Raw genomic sequence first — 17,342 nt, 5'->3', positions numbered from 1 at the left:
CTACCGTTCCACATACCCTAGTGAGGATGTCTTAAAGTAATGATGGACTGACATATCTCTTTGCTTATTTGAGCTTGGTCCATAATATGGACTTGGTCTTTTACCAAATAGGGCTATCTTCTGCATACCCCCTACAAATTAACTTTTAAGAAGGCACACCCGTTAATTGAAATGCATTCCAGGTGACTACCTCATGAAGCTGGTTGAGAAAATGCCAAGAATGTGCAAAGCTGTCATCAAGGCAAATGGTGGCTATTTAACACTTTTTTTGGTTACTACATGATTCCATATGTGTTATTTCATAGTTTTGATGTCTTCACTATTATTCTACAATGTAGAAAATAGTCAAAATAAAGAAAAACCCTTGAATGAGTAGGTGTTTTAAACTTTTGACCGGTAGTGTATATTCAGTATATAATTGTGATGTGCTATACATAAAATCAATTGCATGTGCTCTATTGCTCTGATTTTGCTCTCAATTGATAATATTGGAAGAAAAAGTACAACAAATTACAGATCTGTGCGGCCCTCTGAATGATTGGCTCAGCCCAAAGTGGCCCCCTTACAAAGATAGTGAGTAACACTGCCCTAGATCTATATGTTCACATTCCATTGGGGTTTGTGCATGTGGGTGGTGGTGGTGCTGACTGCAGTGTTTCCCAACTCCAGTCCTCGAGTACCTCCAACAGTACACATTCTGATTGTAGCCCGGGACAAACACACCTGATTCAACTTGTCAACTGATCATCAAACCCTTGGTGAGTTGAATCAGGTGAACTTGTCCGGGGCTACAAAAAAAGTGTAATAATAATAATAACTTTATTTGTATAGTGCTATTCAATACAATTAAGAAAGTGCTTCACATCATAAAATAATAAAGTACTAACCGAAAAACAATGACAGGAGGAAGGAGAATGAAAAAAGATAGCTAATTAAAATCATACATTGAAATCATCTTCATAAAGCTGTATCTTCTGCAGGAATTTAAAAAGAGGCACTGAATCTGCAAGCCTGATCTCCTCTGGCAGACCATTCCAAAGTCTAGGGACCGTAATGGTAAATGCATGGTCTCCTTTAGTTTTCAACCTAGGCTTCGTTTTCAACCTAGGCCACGTGTTCCATTTTAAAATTGAAGTAGTTCTGTCCTTGAGCTGTTCTTGTCTACTAATGATCTGTATTATGTTATTTTTCATGTTTTGTGTGGACCCCAGGAAGAGTAGCTGCTGCATTCGCAACATACCTAAAATACCTAGACTTAGGAATGGTCAACAGTGCCCTGCCAGAGGATCTTAGGTTATGTTCTGGCTCGTAGGGAGATACAATATCAGAAATATAGGATTGGCTAAACCATGCCGTGCCTTAAACGTGATTAATACAATTTTAAAATCTATTCTAAAAGTGACTGGTAGCCCGTGCCATTTTGATCTTACTGTAGATGATGGAGTGATTTCTGACTGAGACATGTATAGAAAGAGTTACAGAAATCTAGATGTGAGGAAATAAAAGCATATATAACTTTCTCCAGATCAGTAAATTAAATAAAATTCTTGACTTTAGCTATATTTCTAAGATGATAAAAGCAGGACTGGACAACCTTCTTTACATGCAGCTCAAGGTTTAGGTCAGGGTCAAAGAAGACACCAAGGTTTAGGTCAGGGTTAAAGACACCAAGGTTTAGGTCAGGGTCAAAGAAGACACCAATATAGCAAGTCAAAGAAGACACCAAGGTTTAGGTCAGAGTTAAATAAGACACCAAGATTTAGGTCAGAGTTAAAGAAGACACCAAGATTTAGGTCAGGGTTAAAGAAGACACCAAGGTTTAGGTCAGGGTCAAATAAGACACCAAGGTTTAGGTCAGGGTTAAAGAAGACACCAAGGTTTTGGTGTTGGTCCCATTTTTCATGAAGTGAAATAAAAGATCCCAGAAATGTTCCATGCGGACAAAAAGCTTATTTCTATCAAATGTTGTGCACAAATTTGTTCACATCCCTGTTAGTGAGCATTTCACCTTTGCCAAGATAATCCATTCACCGTTCAGCTGTGGCATATCAAGAAGCTGATTCAACAGCATGATCATTACACAGGTGCCCCTTGTGCTGGGGACAATAAAAGGCCAGTTTTGTCACACAACACAATGCCATGTGCAGTTGGCATGCTGAATGCAGGAATGTCCACCAGAAGTGTTGCCAGAATTGAATGTTAATTTCTCTACCATAAGCTGCCTCCAATGTTGTTTTCGAGAATTTGGCATTATGTCCGACCGGCCTCACAACCGCAGACCACGTGTAACCATGCCAGCCCAGGACCTCCACATCTGGCTTCAACTGCGAGATCGTTTGAGAACAGCCACCCTGACAGCTGATGAGTCTGTGGGTTTGCACAACTGAAGAATTTCTGCACAAACTGTTAGAAACCGTCTCAGGGAAGAGCATCTGCATGCTCATTGTCCTTACCAGGGTCTTGACCTGACTGCAGTTTGGCGTCGCAACCGACATCAGTGGGCAAATGTTCACCTTCGATGGCCACTGGTATGCTGGAGAAGTGTGCTCTTTACGAATTAATCCCTGTTTCAACTGTACCGGGCAGATGGCAGACACCGTGTATGGCGTCGTGTGGGTGAGCGGTTTGCTGATATCAACGTTGTGAACAGAGTGCCGCATGGTGGCGGTGGGGTTATGGTATGAGCAGGCATAAGATATGGACAACAAACATAATTGCATTTTATCAATGGCAATTTGAATGCACAGAGATATCGTGACGAGATCCTGAGGCCCATTGTCGTGCCATTCTTCCATGGCCTGCATACTCACCAGACATGTCAAACATTGAGCATTTTTGGGATGCTCTGGATCGACGTGTACGACAGTGTGTTCCAGTTCCCGCCAATATCCAGCAACTTCGCACAGCCGTTGAAGAGGTGTGGGACAACATTCCACAGGCCACAATCAACAGCCTGATCAACTCTATGCGAAGCAGATGTATTGCGCTGTATGAGGCAAATGGTGGTCACACTAGATACTGACTGCTTTTCTGATCCAGACCCCTACTTTTCTTTTTAAAGGTATCTGTGACCAACAGATGCATATCTGTATTCCCAGTCATGTGAAATCCATAGATTAGGGCCTAATTAATTTTTCAAATGACTGATTTCCTTATACGAACTGTAACAGTCAAATCTTTGAAATTGTTTCTTTTATATTTTTGTTCAGTGTAGTTGGAGTACAGTACAAATGGCAAAACCTACACACCCAATGCTAGGTAACCACTTCAGTTATTTTAAGTTATAAGTTAGTTTTTCCCTTTTGTGAACAATGTAGTTTCCCTGCAGCCATGTCTAGGGTTTATATAAAATGTTGTGAAAGTTGCAGTGGCGTGCCGTGGGCCTGGGGCCTGGGCCTTCAGTGAGGTACTACACAGTCCCACCCGAATTAATCCAACTCATTATGATGCCATGGCTCTAGAAACTATACATTTAGACAGAAACGCAGTATAACCAGGCGTTGCGTCACCTTGAAATTGACAAATTGACATTTTTGGGTAAACAGTGTTTACCCAAAAACATGACACAATCAATGAGTCTTTTCAATATTTCCCTTCACCTTTTCATTGTGCAGCTCCGTTGCCCTGCGCGTTTGTTCTTTGAGCTGTAGATCCACTCCGGTGTCCCCAAAAGTTTTCAAAAGCACCATTGCTTGTTAGTGCCCAGACGTACTTTGGTGTCTCGTTGCTGCCTTGGTTAGACAACTCAAGTTTGCAAAGCCAGTGTGGCTCCAAACACCAAATCGATCACTTGCAAATAATAGGCATTCCCAGCAGTACAGTTTGCAGTGCTTCTCGGAGCCAAGGAGCCTGTGAGCCATTGACAGCGCTCGTAGTTGAAACTTTGAAAGTGGCGAGCGAACGAAGCACTTTCCCGCCTGTGACAGGCTTTGTGGCGTCGGGCGACCTCTCCTTACAATGTCTAACTTTTCTTGAAAAGTTCGTCTTGAGAATGGCGTTATAATTATATCCTCGACCAAATCGATATATTCTCCTCCTTCCGCCATTGTGGGTTGAAAAAACAGCTTAGTAGTACGCGAATTAATTCGTTTATCAAATTCAGTTTCCTAGATCTCCATAGGACCTGCCTCTCAATATTGGTAATCCAATCAAAAGACGTACACGCACTACGCCTGCTAGCTGGCTCCTGTGTAACACTGGAGCCAGCCAGAAGGCGTACAATAGCCAACTCTAAAGCTGATTGGTTGACACTAAATTTTCATTTCCATTCACTATAAGCTACAAGCGCCCGCACTGTTGATTCTGAAGGCCTGAGGGCAGATTTTAGACCCCTGGCAACACATGATGGCTGAATATGATTGGATAAAAGATCTAACATAAAGACCAGCCCTCAAAATCTCAACCTGGGGCTGGAAGCAGTGCAACCAAGAGGAAAGCTATGAAATGAAGAGTATAACTCTTACTCTGGGGAATAATTTAATACATATTTGTGGTAAAATATATTTAAAAAATATATATATTCTGATGATGTTTAGGCCAGCAGAGAAGGCCTTGCAGGCCCTGACGGCCCACCACTGGAAAGTTGTTGATCCTCATTCAGTCTGTACTGTGTGCTTTTTGTGTGGTCTCCCTCCAGCCCAGGCTGTATGTACAGGTGAAGAGCCGTGCTCTGGGCTCACTGCTGACCTCTGAGAGTGTCAAGGACGACTCCTCCCCAGCCAGAGTGACCCTGTCCCCGGCCTGCTCTCTGGACACCCAGCGCTGGCTCTTCACTGGAGGGCTGCTCCGCTGCAAGGTGTGTGTGTGCGTGTGCGTGCATTAGGGGAGAGAAAAAGGTAAAGTCTCAACATTTAAGCAAGACTAGAATGGGAATATTCTGGGAAATATGCAATCCTCTTCCCTATGGTATGCTATGGTAAGTATCTGTGCATGTGTGTGTGTGTGTGTAATATGCAGTATCTGTGTGTAATATTGACACGGTGTGTGTTGCCTGTAGGCCAGTAAGGCGTGTCTTTCAGTGATCGGGGGGAAGGCAACAGTTGGGGCCAGAGTGGCCCTGTGGCCGGAGCATGGACGCACACACCAGAGATGGAGCCTGAACCACAACGGAACCATCTCTTCCCATCTCAACCACAAACTAGTACTGGACTTAAGAGGTGAGACCATAGAGATCCACTATAATGTATGGTCTTTGATAAACACAGAGGAGCCTACTGTAATAGTGGAGAGCAGGTTTCTGTTGTGTACTGCTGCTGAACTCAACTACCGTATGCTATACTTAGTGGAGGATCTATTTTGAGATCATAACAACCATATTCGCAGAGCCATCTCAGAAAAAAGCTAGAAATTGTATTGGTATATAATTGGTTATTCCCAGAACCATGAAATGCTGTATTTCCAGTTATACAAATACATTAGGGGAAAAAAGCATGGTCGTAACTTATTTTCAGTTGTCTCCAAGACACAGTAGAAGAAAGATTGTTGCCTAAAAGGAACCATTTGTGAAATGTCTTTCAGGTGGAACGGGTTTCAAGAGGGACCACCTGGTCGTCAATGAATTTGCCACTAATCAGGCCACACAGTTCTGGGACATAGAAGAATATTTCAAAGACTCTTAAGTCCGGCCAAAGTGTCCCAGCACAGTATGGGAGATGTAGTGTTTGTTTCTATCCTGGCAGAGCACTTCTCCCAGCCATCTGGCCCACGTATACATGACGACAGAGCAAGAAGCATCGTGTTCATTTCCTGTTTGATCTCAGGACCCAGAAACCATTGCAGCAGCGCTGATACGGAGTAGCGATACAGAATCCAATTGTCTTTATCTACTTGAACATGTCAGTGTGGCACTTAATTTGTAGACAGTTGAGAACTGACAGAGGAATAATTAAATGTTAAATTAGAGGAAAGTTTTTTTTTTTTGCTGATGTCAAGGAATTTGCTGCTGTAAGCTACCCTCGTCCTTAAAACATCATGATGTCATGTCACCACTAACTGCCGCTAGCCCAAGGTTAAATAGTCACTGGCCCGCTACAAATGTGTTCAGTGGGAGTGTTTTAAATGAGCATCTGGTTATTTCACTGAAGTAAACACAGAACCTTAATATATATGTATGATATTCAGGAATAGCTGTATTCAAATATGAAAATACAAAAAATGGATGTCCATACAGATAAGATGACAGTGTACAGTTCAGGCAAGCTGATGGTATATTAATAAAGATGTTTCTTTTTAAATCTGTGATTAATATTAAAGGTCAATGTCATATCTGTTCACTTGCTGTGGGTTGTTATTCAAAAGGTTCTGAGAAATTGAGCTGATTGGGAGAAAAGGATTGACAGGTACAGCATTCAGTACATTTTCAGAGGATACACTCCAAAGTAATGCAAGATTAAGAGAATTTAATGGCTTTAATTCTTCATGCATTACTTTGGAGTTCATCTTCTGAAAATATAATGAATGCTGTACCTGTCAATGATCAAAATGTCCATAGTTCAGTTCATGGTGCACACGCATAGGCTTTTTATGTTTCTGATGGAGATTCATCGTTTGCCAGTGTGAGTCAGTAGTCAGGCGGTTTGCCCATAGGCCTGGATGACTACAGTAGTCACAATACAGTACAGACATTTGGCTGGGCTGATCTTACTGTGCACCTCGTTGTCCTCGTCACATGGGAAACAATAGCAGGTCCTGTCCTGGAAGAATAGTGTTACTGTATCACAGACCAACCATGTCCCATCTAACTTAACAGTGTGTTTATTTAATCAATTGTGTACAGACAGGCACATGTATCATAATCAATTTTCAGTAGTGCCACCAGTTGATGAAATATATGACATGATTAGATCTAGGGCTCTATTAAATCTGTATCGCTGAAGCAATAGAAATGTAACGGTAATTTCCGATTGAGCCGACATATGCAGTCTCCACTAATGCAGGAACATTACCTTTAAATGTAACGCTAAACTTCCACGATACGGATTTAATAGAGTCCTTACAGTACTATCCGATCTGTAAACATAGATTCATTTGTCACACGTCTCTCGTGACGGACGAAAACATAGCGCTCACGCAATATTTGGTTCTGGTTTGCCTAGATTACTTAATTACCCGTACATGCTTGTGTGTGTAATGTTTAAACTTTAAATAATTTAAGCACACACCAGAGCAAGGTAGACTGTCAACTGATGGAATTGGTTGTGTGCACTCTAGCGCCATCTATTGGAAAGATCCCTTTATGGCCTATTTCACCCAATGTAGAACTGATGTACAACACATTTCTTAAGGCATATAACACTTCAATCAAACCCATTCACTAAAACACATGGTATATGTGTATTCAAAAAGAAAAGAAAAACAATAGAATCTGCAGATTTCCAAATCCATACTCCTTTATAAAATAATTTGTACTTGGAAAATTACAATAAACTACAAAGTACTCTTTACAAACTCTTCTCCAAACATCCTTCTTAAAAAATAAAATAATCCATTAGCAGAATAAGCCTACCATCCCAAATTAATCTGCAAGGTGGTCATTTAAATGTGGATACAGAAGTCATCACATTGTAAATGCCTTAATTTTAGTGGCCCATTCAACATACTGGCATCACTTGAAATAATCATGTCTATTCAAGAGACTAACAGTACAATGAAGTAATAAGACTGAAAATTATAACTGTTACAAATTAGTAATAACTATTGCGGGAGTTAACTTTTGTCGCCCAGTCCCAAATATTACAGCATTTCTTTCATAAATGGCAAACCACAACGCAACACACTTATCTATTTGCCAAACTTGAGTGTAATTGCTGTCGATTGTCAGAGAAAAAAATATATATTTTTGTTATATATATATATATATATATATATATATATATATATATATATATATACAGTACCAGTCAAAAGTTTGGACACACCTACTCATTCCAGGCTTTAAAAAAATATTCACTATTTTCTACATTGTAGAATAATAGTGAAGACAAACTATGAAATAACACATATGGAATCATTTAGTAACCAAAAAAAGTGTTAAACAAATCAAAACCTATTTTCTATTTTAGATTCTTCAAAGGAGCCACCCTTTGCCTTTGACAGCTTTGCACACGCTTGGCATTCTCTCAACCAGCTTCATGAGGTAGTCACCTGGAATGCATTTCAATTAACAAGTGTGCCTTCTTAAAAGTACATTTGTGTAATCTCTTTCCTTCTTAATGCATTTGAGCCAATCAGTTGTGTTGTGACAAGGTTGGGTTGGTATACAGAAGATAGCCCGATTTGGTAAAAGACCAAGTCCATATTAATGGAAAGAACAGCTCAAATAAGCAAGAGAGAAATGACAGTCCATCATTACTTTAAGACATAAAGATCAGCCAATTCGGAAAATTAAGAACTTTCAAAGTTTATTCAAGTGCAGTCACATAAACCATCAAACGCTATGATGAAACTGGCTCTCATGAGGACCACCACAGGAAAGGAAGACCCAGTTACCTCTGCTGCAGAGGATAAGTTCATTAGAGTTACCTGCCAAAGAAATTGACAATTAACTACACATCAGATTGCAGCCCAAATAAATGCTTCACAGAGTTCAAGTAATAGACACATCTCAACAACTGTTCAGAGGAGACTGCCTGAATCAGGCCTTCATGGTCAAACTGCTGCAAAGAAACCATTACTAAAGGACACCAATAAGAAGAAGAGACTTCCTTGGGCCAAGAAACACAAGCAATGGACATTAGACCGGTGGAAATCTGGTTCCCAACGTGAAGCACGGAGGTGGTGTGATGGTGTGGGGTTGCTTTGTTGGTGACACTGCAATTTATTTACAATTCAAGGCACGCTTAACCAGCATGGCTACCATAGCATTCTGTAGCGATACGCCATCCCATCTGGTTTGCGCTTAGTGGGACTATTATTTGTTTTTCAACAGGACAATGACCCAAAACACACCTCCAGGCTGTGTAAGGGCTATTTGACCAAGAAGGAGAGTGATGGAGTGCTGCATCAGATGACTTGGCCTCCACAATCACCCGACCTCAACCCAATTGAGATGGTTTGGGATGAGTTGGACCGCAGAGTGAAGGAAAAGCAACCAACAAGTGCTCAGCATATGTGGGAACTCCTTCAAGACTGTTGGAAAAGCATTCCAGGTGACTACCTCATGAAGCTGGTTGAGAGAATGCAAAGTGTGCAAAGCTTTCATCAAGGCAAAGGGTGGCTACTTTGAAGAATCTAAAATATATTTTAACTTGTTTAACACTTTTTTTTTTGGTTACTACATGATTCCATATGTGTTATTTCATCGTTTTGATGTCTTCACTATTATTCTACAATGTAGAAAATAGTAAAAAATTAAGAAAAACCCTTGAATGGGTAGGTGTCCAAACTTTTGACTGGTACTATAAATAAATGGTTACTATTAAGTATTACAATCACACCAAAATAACATCAAATAGTCAGTGTACATGCTAACCTGATCAATTCAATTTCCTAATTTCACTCAAGTAAAATATGACATAAAACATATCTGAGAAAGACAAGTGCTTCCTTGGGTTACTAAAGACGATAACTCAAGACAGATTTTAGACTGAAACAATCTGTGTTCATTTTACAAATGAACTCTTACTTAAATAACTGAGACAACATCTTTAAGAGTTAAATAACAAAAAAATAAGGACCTAGTAGCATCATTTAAGTAAATTCAAAAACATCACATACAGTACTTGTAATTTTTAAACATTCTACAATGTTAAACTTAGTGCGTTTGATTCGCACACCAGCGTGTCCTGGATGGACGGATATAACACTTGATTTAGAAATCGGCAAAACTGACAAAAGATCCTGACAGCTAGCATTGAGTAAACAAGTGTCAATGGCACAATATGAAGCTGCATTCAAAATAGAGCCAATCAGACTTAAAACCTACAACACTGACCATAGCTTAATTCAACTATTACTTAATACATTTCCTGTCATTGCCTTGCAATAAATAGTTTACGCGAAAAGTTATATTTTGTAGACAGAAAACGGTATCTCCCAAATAAAAAATAAATTAAAAAGGGCATACATGTAACCTACCGGACTGCACTACCTCGGGAGAATGGTGGTGGAGTGCTTTGGTTTTGTATTCCGCTGTTAATCCATTGAAACTAAACAGTGTCAACTAAACTACATATTCATGGGTCCTTTAAGGGAAAAACAAAATCACTTTGAAAGAGATTCAATATAAAATCATAACAAGTATGGTGGTCCTTCCATATGTCTGGTCCTTAAAATGTATCTATTGCAGTCATCGGAGGATAGACTTGCAGTCGTGTAACTCGCTGACTAAAAGCTAAGCAGGGCCTGGTTCAAAGCATTTTTTATTTTAAAATCAGCAAATTAGTTGAGTTCAATTTGTTTAAAATGTTTTGTTCAATTTATGAACCAGAAATGTCTGTCATTAAAAATGACAGACAATTTTACCAAATCAAAAAAATTAGATTCAACAAAGTGCCTGAAGTGAATTGGGTCTGAGCCTGACGCTATGTGCAGTGTGTTAGCTCATCATTGAGGAGCTCTGCAGGATGGAGTTCTGCTCAGAACACACCCTCTTCAGTGGCGGAGCTCCAGAACACTCCTCTTCCTCCTGTGTGGGGAAATACAGCCAGGTTTGTTTGAATCCATGTTTTATCAGTTTTATGTATAATGTATAATGAGTAGATTGTTGGACAAACTAGAAGTTTGATGTGTTGTATTAAATAGTCTTGAAAGTGCACTACTGTTCAAAAGGTTTGGGGTCACTTAGAAATGTCCTTGTTTTTGAAAGAAACTACTTTTCTGTACATTTTTAAAATAACATCAAATTGATCAGAAATACAGTGTAGACATTGTTAATGTTGTAAATGACTATTGTAGCTGGAAACAGCTGATTTATTTCATTAAAAAAAAAAATGAATATCTACATAGGCATAGCATCCCGGAGTCGCCTCTTCACTGTTGACGTTGAGTCTGGTGTTTTGTGCATACTATTTAATCAAGCTGCCAATTGAGGACTTGTGAGACATCTGTTTCTCAAAATAGACACTAATGTACTTGCCCTCTTGCTCAGTTGAGCACCGGGGCCTCCCATCCTCTTTCTATTCTGGTTAGAGCCAGTTTTCGCTGTTCTGTGATGGGAGTAGTACACGGCGCTGTATGAGATCTTCAGTTTCTTGGCAATTTCTCGCATGGAATAGCCTTCATTTCTCAGAACAAGAATAGACTGATGAGTTTCAGAAGAAAGTACTTTGTTTCTGGCCATTTTGAGCCTGTAATTTAACCCACAAATGCTGATGCTCCAGATATTCAACTAAAGAAGGCCAGTTTTATTGCTTCTTTAAATCAGAACAGTTTTCAGCTGTGCTAACATAATTGCAAAATGGTTTTCTAATGATCAATTAGCCTTGTAAAACGATAAACTTGGATTAGCTAACACAATGTGCCATTGGAAGACAGGAGTGATGGTTGCTGATAATGGGCCTCTGTACACCTATGTGGATATTCTTTTTTTTTTTATCAGTCGTTTCAGGCTACAATAGTCATTTACAACATTAACAATGTCTACACTGTATTTCTGATCAATTTGATGTTATTTTAAAAATGTACAGAAAAGTAGTTTCTTTCAAAAACAAGGACATTTCTAAGTGACCCCAAACTTTTGAATGGTAGTGTATATTGAAGAAAAATATAAAGTGCAACGTGTAAAATGTTGGTCCCATGAGCTGAAATAAAAGATCCCAGAACTGTTCCATCCGCACAAGAAGCTTGTTCCTCTCAACTTTTGTGCACAAATGTATTTACACCCCTGTTAGAGGGCATTTCTCATTTGCCGAGATAATCCATCCACCTGACAAGTGGGGCACATAAAGAAGCTGATTAAACAGCATCATCATTGCACAGGTGCACCTTAAAAGGCCCCTCTAAAATGTGCAGTTGTCACAACACTATGCCACAGATGTCTCAAGTTGATGGAGTGTGCAATTGGCATGCTGCCTGCAGGACTGTCCATCAGAGCTGTTGCCAAAGAATTGAATGTTCATTTCTCTACCATAAGCCGCCTCCAATGTAATTTTAGAGAATATGGCAGTACGTCCAACAGGCCCTACAACCGCAGACCACATGTAACCATGCCAGCCCAGGACCTCCACATCAGTCTTCTTCACCTGTTGGATGGTCTGAGACCAGCCACCCGGACAGCTGATGAAACGGTTTGCGCACACCCAAAGAATTTCTGCACAAACTGTCAGAAACCACCTTAGGGAAGAGCATCTGCGTACTCATTTTCCTCACCAGGGTCTTGACCTGTCTGCAGCTCGGCGTCGTAACCGACTTCAGTGAGCAAATGTTCACCTTCGATGGCCACTGGCATGCTGGAGAAGTGTGCTCTTCACGGATTAATCCCTGTTTCAACTGTACCGGGCAGATGGCAGACACCGTGTATGGCTTTGTGTGGGCGAGCGGTTTGCTGATGTCAACGTTGTAAACAGATAACCCCACTGCCACCATGGTGCTATGGTATGAGCAGGCATAAGCTACGGAAAACAAACACAATTGCATTTTATCAATGGCAATTTGAATGCACAGAGATATCGTGATGCGATCCTGAGGCCCATTGTCGTGCCAATCATCCGCCGCCATCACCTCAAGTTTCAGCACGATAATTCACGGCCCCATGTCGCAAGGATCTCTACACAATTCCTGGAAGCTGAAAATTTCCAAATTTTTCCATGGCGTGCATACTCACCAGAAATGTCACCCATTGAGCATGTTTGGGATGCTCTGGTTCGACGTGTTCCAGTTCCCACCAATATCTAACAACTTTGCACAGCCATTGAACTGGAGTGGAACAACATTCCACAGGTCACAATCAACAGCCTGATCAACTCTATGGGAAGGAGGTGTGTCGTGCTGCATGAGGCAAATGGTGGTCACCACAAATACTGACTGGTTTTCTGATCAACGCCCCTACCATTAAGGTATCTGTGACCAACAAACGCATATATTTATTCCCAGTCATGTGAAATCCATAGATTAGGGCTGAGTTAATTTCAATTGACTGATTTTCTTATATGAACTGTAACTCAGTAAAATCTTTGAAATTGTTGCATTTATAATTTTGTTCAGTGTAAATCGGTTGAGTGACAAAGCTGTGGTGTCGAAGTGGAATGATCATTGGGATGTTAGATGCGCTTTACCTGAGTAGTGAGGGGCAACAAGTCCTCTTTAATCAGCAACGGAGGTTCGTCAGCCAGTTCACTTGGCAATGACGGCTCTGAAGAAAAAAAAAGTCAAATAAATAAACATTCACTTAAAACCTCTTAAAGAATCTGAAGATATATTTGACCTTATTAGTTGACATCAGAATAATTGAAAAAGATCTTCAGTTAACGTTCCCGTGTAGAGGTAAGTGTGTGTGTACATCTGTCTGTCCGTCTCACCCTCCATGATCTCCTGGCCCAGAGTCGGGGGCTGTGAGTCATCTGTGCGGAAGTCACACAGGTTCTTGGGGCTCAGAGGTTCACTAGGCTGGGGGCTAGAGTTACTGCTGCTGTCCACTTTGGGCTGGTACGCATCAGACAGAGAGCTCTGGTTACTGTTCTCATCTGGGGAGGAAGAGAGTACAGGGAATAGGAGGAAATGGAAAGAGTTCTAGGCCAGCATATGGTAAGGTCATACAGTGCATTCGGAAAGTATTCAGACCCCTTGACTTTTTCACATTTTGTTACATTACAGCCTTATTCTAAAATGGATATTAAAAATACTCATGAATCTACACACAATACCCCATACTGACAAAGCAAAAACATGTTTGCAAATGTATTTTTTTATTATCACATTTACATAAGTATTCAGACCCGTTACTCCTTTGGCAGCGATTACAGCCATGAGTCTTCTTGGGTTTGATGCTACAAGCTTAACACACCTGTATTTGGGGCGTTTCTCCCATTCTTCTCTGCAGATCCTCTCAAGCTCTGTCGGGTTGGATGTGGAGCGTCGCTGCACAGCTATTTTCAGGTCTCTCCAGATATGTTAAATCGGGTTCAAGTCCAGGCTCTGGATGGGCCACTCAAGGACATTCAGAGACTTGTCCCAAAGCCACTCCTGCATTGTCTTGGCTGTGTGCTTAGCGTCGTTGTCCTGTTGGAAGGTGAACCAGTTGGAAGGGTAGCACTCTGTAGCAGGTTATCATCTCATATCATCTCTGTGTACTTTGCTCCATTCATCTTTTGCTCAACCCTGACTAGTCTCCCAGTCCCTGCCACTGAAAAACATCCCCATAGCATGATGCTGCCACCACCATGCTTCACCGTAGGGATGGTGCCAGGTTTCCTCCAGACGTGACGCTTGGCATTCAGGCCAAAGAATTGAATCTTGGTTTCATCACACCAGAGAATCTTGTGCCTTTTGGCAAACTCCAAGTGGCCTGTCATGAGCCTTTTACTGAGGAGTGGCTTCCGTCTGGCCACTCTACCATAAAGCCCTGATTGGTGGAGTGCTGCAGAGATGGTTGTCCTTCTAGAAGGTTCTCCCATCTCCACAGAAGAACTCTGGAGCTGTCAGAGTGACCATCGGGTTCTTGATCACCTCCCTGACCAAGGCCCTTCTCCCCCGATTGCTCAGTTTGGCCTGGCGGCCAGCTCTAGGAAGAGTCTTGGTGGTTACAAACTTCTTCCATTTTAGAATGATGGAGGCCACTGTGTTCTTTGGGACCTTCAATGCTGCAGACATTTTTTGATACCATTCCCCAGATCTGTGCTTCGACACAATCCTGTCTCTGAGCTTTACGGACAATTCATTCAACCTCATGGCTTGGTTTTTGGTCTGACAAGCACTGTCAACTGTGGGACCTTATATACACAGGTGTGTGCCTTTCCAAATCATGTCCAATCAATTGAATTAACACAGGTGGACTCCAATCAAGGAAAGGAAAGGGGGATACCTAGTCAGTTGTACAACTGAATGCATTCAACTAAAATATGTCTTCCACATTTAACCCAACCCCTCTGAATCAGAGAGCTGTGGGGTGCTGCATTAAATCGACATCCACGGCGCCCGGGGAACAGTTGGTTAACTGCCTTGTTCAGGGGCAGAACAACAGATGTTTACCTTGTCAGCTTGGGGATTCGATCCAGCAACCTTTCAGTTACTGGCCCAACGCTCTAACCACTACCCCAGTAGAAACATCAAGGCTGATCAATGGAAACAAGATGCACTTGAGCTCAATTTCGAGTCTCATAGCAAAGGGTCTGAATACTTATGTAAATAAGGTATCTGTTTTTATTTGTAAGAAATTTGCAAACATTTAAAAAAAACCTGTTTTTGCTTTGTCACAATGAGGGTATTGTGTGTAGATTGATGAGGGGGAAAGAATTTAACTAATTTTAGAATAAGGCTGTAACGTACCAAATGTGGAAAAAGTGAAGGGGATGGAATACTTTCCGAATGCACTGTATGTCACTCAAAACGGTTCTCCATCCTCACCAAAATCCAGATGACTTGAATGTGTGTTTTCTGAGGCTGGATCTGTGGAGAAGCTATTCAGCTCCCTGACTGCTCCAGCCGGGACCACCTTACTCTTCTCCTACAAGAAGACAAAGCATTAAACTGACATTGCTACTTAGGTTGTTAAATAAGAAAATAACTTACTTCTTTTGTATCCACCACTGGTACCCATTTGAATATCCTCAAAGATGTGTCTCCGACAGTGACCCATTTCTTCTCCCTGTAGAAAACAATGAGTGCGCTCCTTTACATTCAGATAGTTCAAGGGTCAAGTGCACCCATTGAGGTTGAAATGGAAAATGGTAAAGGTTAGGCTAGGAACGTCCCAACGATCCCGGATTGCACAAACCGTTTACATATCCCTTCCATAGAGTGGAATTATACCAATGAATGCAATGCTATTAGTGGAAGCTGCTACTAATAAGCGAGGATACCTCACTGGCTATGGTTGAATAGTATCTTATTGATTACTACACGACAGTCACTGCATAGTTCGCTTGCTAGCCTGTCTGTCCATTCCCCAATTATAAGCAAGCTAGCTAACTAACTAGCTTTACGCAAGTGTACTTTTGGGTCCCGCCTCTTGTTGAAAAGCCCCTTGTCTCGAGGGAGAAAGCTTCACAGTGATAATCATTGGCTGTGCTCTCGGTCTTTCACTGTCATTCTGTCTCAAACCACGCCTCCATGTCGCTGAACTTTCTGTATCGGCAATCTTTTATGATCTTTCACACAAATAAATAGTGTTGTACTTACCATCTTCTGACCCTCTCAATGGCCGCCATCACCTTCTTCATGTCATCTTTAGCGCGGCTTCGTGTCTCAGCGCGAACCGAGCGTCCAGACATCTTTATGCTTGGTTTTAGTTTTATTTGCCTCCGACAGACTGTTTAGCTTTAGCTAGCTCTCCGTCTTGCCCACCGAATCTCGCGAGCTTTCGGTACCCATTCACTTCTTGTTCTCACAGAACGCCCTCACTAAATGTGCATGTGTTTACATGAAGAAACCATCTGGGCCACTTGTTACATTGCATTTACACTGGCATCATTAAAGCCGTGCCTAGACTTGACAGTTCATGCAGCTTTCTTGTTCTTATCCTGGAATTCCGATCACGTCATGCGTCTACACCTACATTTAAATGTATCTACCGTGTCTCTCCAATAGAAAACATTTGTTTCTCCTTGCTCCCTCAGGACAACAGACGTGCTTTATTTCAAAGGGATATTGTGTCTATTCCTTATGTCACAACTTACTGGAATACATTTGTCAATAATATCTGTTTGAAAAAAGTCTGGTTATTACCACACAAATACCTGCTAGTTAACAAGTTCAAAGAGGTCTCTTTCAAAATGATCCATAAGTATTACCCTGTGAATCATTACCTGAAGAAACTCAAAAAAAGACATTAACATTACCTGTACTTTTTGTGTTGAGCATCCAGAAACAGTTTTGCATTTATTTTGGCATTGTCTACATGTAAAGAAATTATGACAAGATATTTATAGTTTTATAATTGTTATATTCTTGATGACCTTTGTTTATTATGGGAGAATGTGCTGCTCGGTTTCCTTAACTGTAAATAAGGATAGAGGAAAAACTATTTTACCTCATGAATCTAATTGTGCTAATGGAACATTTTCATATTCATAAATGTACATTCACTAATAAAAAAACACTTCCATGTTTTCTATGAGGAATTCTAGCAGTACATTAATACCATTTTAAATTACTGGTGTTTCTGCAATAAAAAAATAAACCATACATAAAAATAAAAAAATAGTAATACGTTTTTTTTATCATTAAATCCAGGAACGTATTTCCTCACC

At 40.9% G+C, this 17,342-nt stretch overlaps 2 protein-coding genes across 3 annotated transcripts in view; one reads left to right on the top strand and one right to left on the bottom strand.

Moving 5' to 3' along the window:
- The window catches only part of LOC120056997, a 101,860-nt gene extending 95,592 nt beyond the window's left edge, over positions 1 to 6,268 (top strand). The window contains exons 20-22 of the mRNA XM_039005330.1: positions 4,637 to 4,795; positions 4,997 to 5,156; positions 5,518 to 6,268. Of these exons, the coding sequence (XP_038861258.1) occupies positions 4,637 to 4,795; positions 4,997 to 5,156; positions 5,518 to 5,618 (420 nt within the window). The 3' untranslated portion in view covers positions 5,619 to 6,268. The remainder of the gene's footprint in view (positions 1 to 4,636; positions 4,796 to 4,996; positions 5,157 to 5,517) is intronic.
- A 1,998-nt stretch (positions 6,269 to 8,266) lies between these two features.
- On the bottom strand, positions 8,267 to 16,433 carry LOC120056498 (B-cell CLL/lymphoma 7 protein family member B-A-like). Of its 2 annotated transcripts, none has more exons than XM_039004675.1 (6): positions 16,273 to 16,433; positions 15,664 to 15,739; positions 15,499 to 15,598; positions 13,455 to 13,619; positions 13,212 to 13,288; positions 8,267 to 8,520 (listed from the first exon to the last, which is right to left on the bottom strand). In XM_039004675.1, exons 1-6 carry the CDS (start codon positions 16,362 to 16,364, stop codon positions 8,404 to 8,406), a joined length of 627 nt encoding a protein of 208 aa, XP_038860603.1. In that variant the 5' UTR covers positions 16,365 to 16,433; the 3' UTR covers positions 8,267 to 8,403. The 2 variants fall into 2 exon arrangements, with proteins under 2 accessions (XP_038860603.1, XP_038860604.1); XM_039004676.1 differs by lacking the exon at positions 8,267 to 8,520 and adding an exon at positions 9,307 to 10,624.
- Positions 16,434 to 17,342: the final 909 nt, after the last annotated feature.

Source organism: Salvelinus namaycush, chromosome 12 (assembly GCF_016432855.1).
Source record: "Salvelinus namaycush isolate Seneca chromosome 12, SaNama_1.0, whole genome shotgun sequence".
Taxonomy (NCBI): Eukaryota; Metazoa; Chordata; class Actinopteri; order Salmoniformes; family Salmonidae; genus Salvelinus; species Salvelinus namaycush.
Note: the sequence above shows the minus strand (reverse complement) of the source record. Positions and strands in the feature narration are given on the sequence as shown.

What these genes read in the sequence shown, in the direction of transcription:
- LOC120056498 (XM_039004675.1), bottom strand. Translation starts at nt 16,364, where the DNA reads ATGTCTGGACGCTCGGTTCGCGCTGAGACACGAAGCCGCGCTAAAGAT. An exon ending in CAGTGGTGGATACAAAAGAA is followed by an intron (nt 15,599 to 15,663) that starts GTAAGTTATTTT and finishes GTCTTCTTGTAG; the next exon opens with GAGAAGAGTAAGGTGGTCCC. An exon ending in TTCAAGTCATCTGGATTTTG is followed by an intron (nt 13,620 to 15,498) that starts GTGAGGATGGAG and finishes CTTCCTCCCCAG; the next exon opens with ATGAGAACAGTAACCAGAGC.